At 49.5% G+C, this 10,520-nt stretch overlaps 1 protein-coding gene across 1 annotated transcript in view; it reads right to left on the reverse strand.

The window, feature by feature from the left end:
• The window catches only part of Plekha7 (pleckstrin homology domain containing A7), a 222,790-nt gene that overhangs the window by 211,661 nt on the left and 609 nt on the right, over positions 1 to 10,520 (reverse strand). Inside the window, exons 2-3 of the mRNA XM_008853532.3 lie at positions 10,377 to 10,453; positions 10,235 to 10,292 (exon numbers count right to left, since the gene is read on the reverse strand). Of these exons, the coding sequence (XP_008851754.1) occupies positions 10,235 to 10,292; positions 10,377 to 10,389 (71 nt within the window). The 5' untranslated portion in view covers positions 10,390 to 10,453. The remainder of the gene's footprint in view (positions 1 to 10,234; positions 10,293 to 10,376; positions 10,454 to 10,520) is intronic.

Genomic DNA, 10,520 nt, shown 5'->3' on the forward strand with positions numbered 1-10,520 from the left:
TGGAAGAGGCTGCTTGTTACAACTCACGCCAAACTCAGCCGGAGTAAAAGGCAGCTACTGATGTGGCTTTCCTAAGGGTCTGAATACAGAGAGAAGTCTGACTGGTCCTCCACACTTCCCTGTCACGTAGGACTTAAGGTTACTGGGGAAGATGCTTGTTTGGGAAAATTCAAAGGCACACAATAGCCTGAAGCAGCTTACCAAAGCAGTGATCGGAAAGAAAAGTAAGGGAGAGGGTGGGGGATAAGGTATGAAGTCAACAAAGCCTAATGTGGTGCTGCAGGCCTGGAATCCCAGCACTTGGGCAGGGAGGATCAGGAGTTAAGAGGCTAGCCTGGACTACATAGCAACACCCTGTTTTGAAGACCAAGAGCTGGGGTATCACTCAGTGATAAGTAGAAAACTTGCCCAGAAGGCCCAAAACCCTGGTTTCCATCCTGTGCTGGACAGCTTTAGTGTCAACTTGACACACCTGGGTTGAGGGAGCCTCAATTAGGGAATTGCCTCCACTGAACTGGCCTGTGGCCATGTCTGAGGGGCATCTTCTTGATGAGTGATGTGGGAGGACCCAGCCCACTGTGGGCGGTACCACCCCTGGGCAGGTGGGCCTGTGTTGGATAAGAAAACAGGCTAAGCAGAGGCCAGGGGTGCAAGCCAGTAGGCAGCGTTCCTCCATGGCCTGTGCTCCAGCTCCTGCCTCCAGGTTCCTGCCCTGAGTTCCTACCTTGGGCTCCCTGATGAACTGTGACCTGGGAGATGTAAGACAAATAAACCCTTTCCTCCCCAGGTTTGGACTGGTCAGAGTGTTTTGTCACAGCAATGGAGAAACAAACTAGGACACATCCCTAGCACAGCAAAAACAAAGTCTGTGTGCATTTTTGCACAGGTTTTGATGCCATTTCCTGCCTTTCCTCCTTGGAAAGCAGACCTTCCCCTTCTATCATTAAATATGTGGTCCTCACATCTGAGGAGCCCAATAAGGAAGCAATACATGCAGACCTCTCCCTTGAACCCTGAAAAGGTGAGCCAAATTTTTGTAACAAGAAATGCAATCATTGTGAGACTTGAATCAGGCAATGCTCATGAAACACTCTGCAGACCATAAAACGTTCGCTCAAAATGCTCCCTGTTTCCAAAAGTCAGAAAACAAATGTTTTGACAGCCACGTGAAAACAACAAGCAAATAGAACCACGTTCCCCCAGGTTCTTCCCTCTGCCAATAGTGACTGGACAGCATGCCAGTTTACAGAGATGCTGACACCTTATGCTGAGTGAGAAGATTCAAACTGTGCTGCGTTCTGAAGAGACAGGAGTGGGATCCTCACTGAGGCACCCAGTATTCCACATCCTGGCCTGGCCTGCTGGCAGAGCCTCCCATACACTAGACAGTGCTCTACCACTGAACTATAATCCCTGGCCCTTTTCTTTTTACTTTTTACTTTTTTTTTTTTTTTTTTTTTTTTTTTTTTGAAGACATCTCCCTGTAGCCCCAGGAATATACCTCCTTGCCTTTTTTTTTTTTTTTTTTTTTTTTTTTTTTTTTTTTTTTTTTGGTCTTTTTGAGACAGGGTCTCCCTGTAGCCCCAGATGACCTGGAACTCAAGGTTGGCCTTGAACTCACAGACTCCCAAGTGCTGGGCCTAAAGGCGTGGGACACCATGCCTGGCTCCTTCTTTTAACTTTTTATTTTGAAACAAGGTCTCATTAAATTGCACACACTGGTCTTGAATGCACTCTGAAGCCCAGGCAGGCATGGGATTTTCCAGCCTCCTCCTTCCTGCTCTCTTAATCTCTTTCCAAAGCCCTCACTTCTGGACGTGCCAAAGTTACCCCCCTCGATAGATGACGAGAACAGGAAGTGTCACTGTGGGGGTCTTATAATTGTCTTCTTTTTTGCAGTGCTAGGGATGGAACCCAGGGTCTTATGCACACTAGGCAAGCATTCTTCTATGCTACCCTCCCCCAGCCCTCATCAAGGCAGAGATACTTACACCTACCCTTCCACACACTTAGCCCTGCTGACAAGGGGACATCCAGCTCTTCTGTGGTGAAGAGCCTTAAGCAACTTGCAACTATTTTTTTTACAGGGTTCTCTGGATTTCTGGGGGAGTGTTTTGAGAGCATGATACAAATCACAGCTCTTAATCCGTCCTTCGGCTTTCCACAGAACACTCACTGTTAGAGCTTTCCCACAAACCTAACTGGAAATCCATGATCTGGCCTTCAGCCTTGATAAAACCACCAGGAAGTGGGATTATGCCCAAACCAGCTGAGCCAGAAGAACCTTCTCACCCTTCACCAGCAGAGCCTCCAGGGTTTCTGTTCTAAATACCTGTTCTGGAACTACTGTCTGTCCAAGTTACACTGGCTTTGCTGAAGGGTCTTGTAGCGAACAGTGACCCCCACCACCACCTGTCACACCGAGTTCACTCTTCACTACCCAGCTCCTCCCCCTCTCTAATTTCAGAATGAAAATGAGATTAGACCCTGGTCTACAGTAGGATGACTCTGAAGGAGGCTTAGAAGCCTTGGCCCTTGTCTGGACCCAGCTCTCTGCCCGGAAGCCTCCTAGAGCCCTGCATACCACCTGGCCTCCCTGTTCCCCACCCAGGAGGGCCTCCGCCTGCACACTCCTGTATTGTATTTCACAGTGGATATGGTGTTGGTGATTCAACAGCAGAGGTAAATGCCCTGATACTGACATTTAAATAAAGTTCTATATTCTGTTATATAAATAGAGATGAACTGTAAAAAATATATTTTTAAATTTTTTCTTTACTCGGAGTGACATTAAACAGCAAATTTTAAAAACCGTAGCCAGGCGTGGTGGTGCACACCTTTAATCCCAGCACTGGGGAGGCAGAAGCAGGCAGATCTCTGTGTTCAAGGCCAGCCTGGTCTACACAGAGAATCCAGGCCAGCTGCAGCTACAGGGAGACCCTGCCTCAAAAAGACAAAAAACAAAACAAAACAAAAACCATGATATATCAGGAGAAAAACACAAAAGTAACAAGTTTTATTTGATAAATGGTCTCATATGACCCAGGCTGGCCTCCTGGAACTCAATATATAGCTGAGGATGGCCTTGACCTCCAGAGTACTGGGGTAACAGGCATTCATCGTCACATTCTGTTTATACTGTAGTATCTTTTTTTTATAGGGGTACGAAGAGGGAGGTCTTTTTGAGACAGTCTCATATAGTTCAGAGTCTCATGTAGTCCAGGCTGGCCTCAAACTGGGTATGTAGCCAAGGATGACCTTGAACTCTTGATGATCCTACCTCCTCCTCCCAAATGCAAACATTACAGCATGTGGCCAGCACACCTGTCTTACTACAGTACAGTAAGGGCATTCTCCCCCTCTTTTCAACAAAAAGCCTTGCATTTTCATTTTGCAGTTACATTGCTGGTCTTACCCCTAATGTGCTTCAGCCACAGAGTTGGGGAAAGGAAAAGTCAGTCTTATTCCAAGCTCATGTCCCAGTGCCTAGGGAATGGCACCTCAGATGCCAAAGTCTCACAGTCAGGAAAAGCGGGGATCCAGTCTAAGGGTCAACAGACACGGCAGCCTGCATGGTGCTGAGCTCATGAAGCCAAAGAGCCAGAGGAGGATGCCTGAGCCTCCACTAGCCAGGTTCCTGCTTTGAGTTGCTCTTGACAGTGAGGGCCTATATCCAAGATGCCAGGGTCCAAGCACCAGCCTCGACAGGCCCATTCCTGGCTGCCTGCCTTCCTTTCCACACACTGGTATCCTCTCCAACAATGTGTTTAGCAAGACTGGGACTATCTAATGAATTCCCAAGGTCTCTTGGGGATAGAGCCTCTTCCACAAATACCAAGGGCCTAGACAGCACCAGCCCCAAACTAGGTGCCAGGGTCTCAGAAGCAATGAACATATGTCTGTCCTCAAGGTGTGGTACCCATGAAGCAGGCTTTGGAGCTGCGCCTAGTGGCCCAAGCCTATAAAATGCCAACTACTCAGGAACTGAGGCAACACTGCAAGTTGAAGGCCAACATGGACAACATGGTGAAATCCTGTCTCAAAATGAAACCTAAACAAAGGCTGGGTACACAGAAATGGTAAAATGTTTGTCTAATATGCATGAGGCCCTAGGTTCAGTCTCCAGTACCTCGGAGACGGGGGGTAAGGCTACTTTAGAGACAAACTGTGCTTAAGAGACTAAAGGTCAAACTCTTAACACGTGGCCAAATGCCTTATTTTTGATGTACCCAAGTTTCATCATCTAAAAACAGGAAAAAAGTCTTTTGCTTGCCACCCTAGGGGCTTTTATAAGGACCAAGCAAGAAAAGCTACAAGAAACAGTCACCCGCTGTTCGCTGAAGGAATGCCCAGGGTGACTGGTTTCCACGTAGGTAACGGGACTTACAATCCCTCCTCACCAAGCCATTGTGAGAATTAAATCAGATAACTGAAAATGGTTGAGACCCAGACCGTCAATCCCAGCACTTGGGAGGTGGAGGCTACAGGGTCAGCCTTGGCTACATAGGGAGTTCCAGGCCAGCTTGAACGACATGAGACCCTGTCTCAAAACAAAACAAAACAAAACTAGGTATGGAGGTACATGCCTCAAACCCCAGCACTAAGAAGGCTGAGGCAGGAGGATTGCTGTGAGTTTGAGGCATCACATAGTAAGTTCCAGGCCAGCTGGGCTAAAGAGTGAGACCTGGTTTCTAAGTAAACAAATCAGACAAAAGCTACGACACAACAGTTCCTGCTCTTTTTTCTAAGAACCAAAAAAAAAAAAAAATAGATTAGCAAGGCCTGGTGGTGGTACACACCTATGATATCAGCTTTTGGGAAGCTTGAAAGTTCAAGGCCAGCCTGGGCTGCATTTTAGGTTAGTATATAACTGCTACTACCACTATTGTCACTAGTGCTGATGAGATTATCATAAGTACTATTATACTTTGCTGTCCAGTTAGGAGACTCATGGAGAAATGGAAAACTCTTAAGAGTACAAAAAAGCTTCTTGGGGCTGGAGCGATGGCTCAGAAGTTAGGAGCACTGGCTGCTCTTACATTAGAGGACCCAGTTTTGGCCCCCAGCACCCACATGGGGGCTACCAACCATCTGTAACTCCAGTTACAGGGGATTCGACACCCTCTCTGACCTTCACGGGCACTGTACAACATGGTGCGCTTATATGCATGCAGGGAAACACTCATACACATAAAATAAAATAATAAAAAATTAGAAAAATAATGTCTTCTTATAGGGGATGTCAGCACCACCTAGAGTTGGGAGAATCAGGGCTCGATTCCTTTTAAGATCTTTGATTTCTCCTTCATGCAAAATTAAGCCCAAAGTACAAAAATCAACTAAAATTCACATGTCTTGGTTCAGGATTTTCTGTTTCAAGAAATGGACTCCGGAGGATAGTAAAATCTCTGACACAGGATGTGGGGGCACAGACCTGTAATTCCAACCCTCAGGAGATGGGAGACAGGAGGACTTTGAACTCAAGACCAGTCTAAGCATCACAGCAAGATCTTGTCTCAGAAAAGGAAGGGCGGAGGCCATGGCTTGGTCAATAATACACTTGTCTAGCATGTGCCAGTCCCTGAGGTCAATCCCCAATACTGCCAAAGAAGGAAAAACAACTTGAGAGAAGGAAAGGACTTGTGGGGAAGGAGGCTCCCAGAGGGAGCAGGAGGAGAAGGATGATGAGGGGGGCGGTGTGACCATAGTGTTGGCTGTCAACCTGACACAATCTAGAATCATCTAGGAGACAAGCCTCTGGGCATACCTGTAAAGGATGACTTAGATTAGGCTAGTCTCTGCCCATGCCAGTGAAAGATTACCCGGATTAAGGTAACTGAGATAGGCCAGGCCTGGTGGCACACGCCTTTAATCCCAGCACTTGGGAGGCAGAGGCAGGCGGATCTCTGTGAGTTGAACTCTTGGCCAGCCTGGTCTACACAGTGAGTTCCAGGACAGCTGGGGCTACAGGGAGACACTGTCTCAAAAAGACCAAAAAAAAAAAAAGGTAACTGGGATAGAAATATCTTCCCCCAAAGTGGAGGCACCACTCCCTGGGCTTGGGTGGTAGAATGCAAAAGGAGAGAGAGCTGCCTGAGCATGGACAGTCACTGTTCTCTCCTCCTGACTGCCATGTAAGGTGGTTTTAAGCTCCTGCCACCTTGACTTCCCTGCCATGACAGACTAACTGTACCCTTGAACCGTGAGCCAAAGTAAATCCTTTCTTCCTTAAATTGCATTTGTCATGGCATTTTATCACAGCAACAGGAAAAGAAAAGATACATGTGTTAAATTGTCACTCTGTTAAGTATCAGGAACAATGGATACTTAATATCCCACATCTTTCCTATCCATGGAGAAAACAAAATCATCCATGCCAATGTGCTAACTTTACTGAGCCCTCTTAGAAGAGGATTTCCTCTCCCCAGATCAAATATTGAGAAAAACAGCAAGTCTAGGAAGCAGGCAGGGCTGGCAAGATGGCTGTGATGGGACTGGAGAGATAGCTCAGTGGTTAAGCAGCACTGGCTGCTCCTGCAAAGGACCTGGGCTCATTTCCCAGCCCCGACATGGAGACTAACAACCATTCATAACTCCAGTTCCAGAGGCTCCAATGCCCTCTTCTGGCCTCCACCAGCATTGCATACTCACAGTATACTTATATACAGATAAAACTCTCATACACATTAAAAAAAAAAAAAAACAATAAATTAAAAAAAAAAGATGGCTCAGTAAGTAAAGGCTCTTGCCACCAAACCTGACAATGACCCGAGTTTTGTCCTTGGGACCCACTTGATGGAAGGAGAGAAATGACTCTGCAAGTTGTCCTCTGACCCCTACCCTCCTACTCCCTCCCCCAACAAGATTAAAATGAAATAATTTCTTTTTAAAAAGCTCTTCAGAAAGCAAAGAGAAGAAAAACTTTTTATGTGTGAGGAAAGGAAGATCATTATAGCCAATTCTCAAGGTCTATCAAGAAGTTATCACAGAGGTAGGAAATGCAACAGCTATCACAGGATCCCAGCCTGTTGGCACTAGCAGCCTCTGAGGGTGGGGGCCATAGGAAATGTCACTGTCACTGTGGGGCAGGCCTTCCAGAAACTGTAGGAGGATTCAGTGAGGCTTGGGGGCTAGGGAACCAGCTCTTGCTATAAAGTAACCGCCACAAGCTTCACAGAGTTACCACAGAAGAGCAGCCACCGGAGGGTGATGTTGAAGGGCACAAGGCTGGGAAGGCCTAGAATCCTGCTAACTGTAGAATCCCAGTGCACGGCTATGCTGCCTCCACAGGAGACCCTGAGATAGAAGCCTGGACTCCTCTCTTACCTCCACAGAAACAACACCCCAATACCTGCCCCAACTCTTCGCTGTACCACCTATCTCTCTCCTGGATCATTCCCCAAAGCTGTTCTACAATCTTCCCCCCAAAAGAGAAAACCCCTTCCTCAACCCACATGCTCCCCAATGTTGGCCAATGTCTTAACTCCTCTTTGCAACAAAATTCCCAGAACAATGTGCTGCCCTTCCTGTGTCCGTACCTCTACTTTCCCTACCACAGGCCCCAATCAGCTTTGTCCAGCTTTGTATGTCCCATCATACATTTTCCTACCTTCTCAGTGTCTTTTCCTGGATTTGCCTCTTTCTCAGCCTCAAACACTCACTGCTCTGCCCAGTGGCTTAGGACATTGTACTGATTAGTTTTTATGGTCAACTTGACACAAACTGAGTCACTGGGGAAAAGGGAACCTCAGTTGAAGAACTGCTTCCATCAGATTGGGCATGACTGATGTGGGAGATGACTGATGTGGGAGATGACTGATGTGGGAGGGCCAGCCCACTGTGGGCGGACATCATCCCTAGGCAGGTGGACCTGGGATGTACAAGAAAGCTGGCTGAGCACCGGTACACAGCTTCCTCCATTGTTTCCCCCTCTGCTCAGGTTCCTCCCCTGACTTCCCTCAGTGACAGACTGTTACCTGAAAGTGTGAATTGAAATAAACCCTTTCCTCCCTTGAATTGCTTTTGGTCATGGTGTTGACATAGCTACAGAAAGCGAACTAGAACAGAAATTTTCTCTGTCCATACTTGGCCTAAATGATTTCATCTATACCCTATGACCTCAAACAACTGTCATCCTCAGTTGGGTCTCTACAGGCCTCTTTCCCTCAAACCCCCAAACTTCAGATGCGTACATCTATATGGTATATTCACACCTCAAATGTAATACAACAAAGTAAGATCTTGTTTATCCTCTATTCAAATCTGCTCCTCCCCTAACTTTATGAGCACTATCCATGCAGGTACCCTCACGGCTATATGTATGCATGTGTGTTCCTGTGTGTGCAGTTCATAACTGTGAAAGTCAGAGGTCAACCCTACTGTTGTTGCTCAGATGCTGCCCACCTTGTTTTTTGAGACAGATCCTCTCATTGGGACCTGGGGCTTGAAGATTAGGCTAGGATGGCTGGCCAGCAAGCCCCAGAGATCTTCCAGCCTCCACCTCCCCAGTGCTGGGATTACAAGTATGCTCCACTACCCTTGGCTTTCAATGTAGTTTCTGGGGATCAAACTTGGGTCCTCATGTTTGCACAGCAAGCACTTTTATGGATTGATCTGACTCCCCAACACCCAGAAGTCGTCTTTGACTCTCCTTTCTCCCTTACTGCAGCCAATCCATGGGAAAGGTCTGGACACACCACATCCTAAGCACAACCTGAATCTGACTACTCTCCATCTCCGCCCTCCACTACCCTTGTCTGGAATGCAGCCTGCTACAGCTCTCCAGCCTCCCTCCACTGCTGTCCAGCTGGATGAAAGCAGACAGAACTATCTTCCTAAAACTGCAAAGCACATCGTGCTACTCTCCTACTTAAATGTGTCCCCTAGTCCCGTGTCGTTTCTTCCCCCCCCCCCCCCCCCCCCGCACTCAGAATAAAGCTCAGCAGCTTTTCACCCTGGTCTTGACATCGTTACTGCCCCCCTACCTGTGACCTCTTCTCAAGCCACTTTGCCCTTGGTCTCCAGTCACATGAGACTTTTTGCTCCTTGAACTTGAAGGGTTTGTACCTTCAATCTTGCATTGCCTATTGCCTTTTTCCAAAGCTTTGCCTCTCCTGGCTTCCACAATAATCTGTCTTGTTATTCAAACTTTAAATGTCACCTGCTCAGCAAGCTGCCACCACCTCAATCAGCCAAGTCTAAATCACAAGTTTTCTGCACAGTAGTTACCCTTATCTGCTATGCTTGTTTGCTAACTCCTTTGTTTGTCCCCCTTCCTTAGATTACAAACTCAGTGAGTAGTGAGACCCCCTCCCTTCCATAAATCTCATCCATCAGCGGACGAACCACCTCTGGGATTTTCTTCAGGTACACTGCGATCCCTTAGTAGTGTTTCCAAGTGTGTCAAAGAAATGAATTCTGACTCACAGTCACCCACAGTACACCCAGTAGTAGTCAACCCACCGGCAGACTAGTTCATTCATTCAATGAACAAATATTTACTGAGTGCCTACTCTATGCCAGGCACTGGAGCAACTATCAAAGGCAGGTCTTGACTCACACAACTCACAGGGAACAGAGTGAGGAACGCTACACCACCAGCACCTTCCCGGAGTGGAAAAGGAGACCGTTCGCGTGCCCCTTACAGCATGACAGACCCAGACTAATGAAGCTGATGAGGCAGCGCGCCAGGGCTCGGGCGGCAAAGCTGGGCTCAGCTAGCCAGGGCAGAGGGGATTGTCCGCCTTGCCGCCCTCCGAAGGCTCGAGGGTGGAGAGTTCCAGGAATGCCATTGGCTGAGCGGCCCGCCCCACCCCCACCCCATCCCCTCAGCCCCTCTCGGAGGATGGAGCGCGGGAGGGGCGAGGACCGGGAGCCCCCGCCAGGCATCCCAGACCCTTTTCTCCCCTCCCCCACCGCCGCCGACGCTCAGAACCCCGATCCGAGACCGAACCCCGGCTCCACAGCCCCACGCGCCCTTCGGGCGCTGCGCGCACCCCCTCTGGGGAGGCGTGTCCCACCCCGGAGTTTGCAGCCTGGGCACCGACGGCGGGCAGGACCCCGGCCTAGGTCCCCCCACCCCGGAGCACAGCGCGCCGCCCGGCCCGGGCCCGCCACCCTAGTCCACACAAAACCCCCCGGGAGCCACGGGTCGTGAGCGCGCCAACTCCGTCGGGACGCGCGGGCCGGATGGGCGCGGGGACAGGTGCGGGCGCGACGCCGGCCGCTCACTCACTCGATGAAGAAGCTGGCGCCCTCCTCCGTGAAGCCCTCCTCCCAGCCGCGGGGCAGGTCTGCGGGAAGGGGAGAGAGTGCGGTCAGCAGGCCGCCTGCGCCCCCCGCCCGCGCCCCCGGCCCGGCCCCGGCCCGGCGCGCACCTGAGCGGATCATGTGGCCCGAGTTGACCGGCTCTCCGGTGCGCGGGTGCAGCCAGGTCGTGCAGCGGAGCTGGTCACTGCGGGGAGAGGGGTGCACCTGTTAGCGCCGCGCGCCCCGTCCCGCCCCCGCCCCCTCGGCCGCCC

Source organism: Nannospalax galili, unplaced genomic scaffold (genome assembly GCF_000622305.1).
Source record: "Nannospalax galili isolate Female #2095 unplaced genomic scaffold, S.galili_v1.0 scaffold44, whole genome shotgun sequence".
NCBI lineage: Eukaryota > Metazoa > Chordata > Mammalia > Rodentia > Spalacidae > Nannospalax > Nannospalax galili.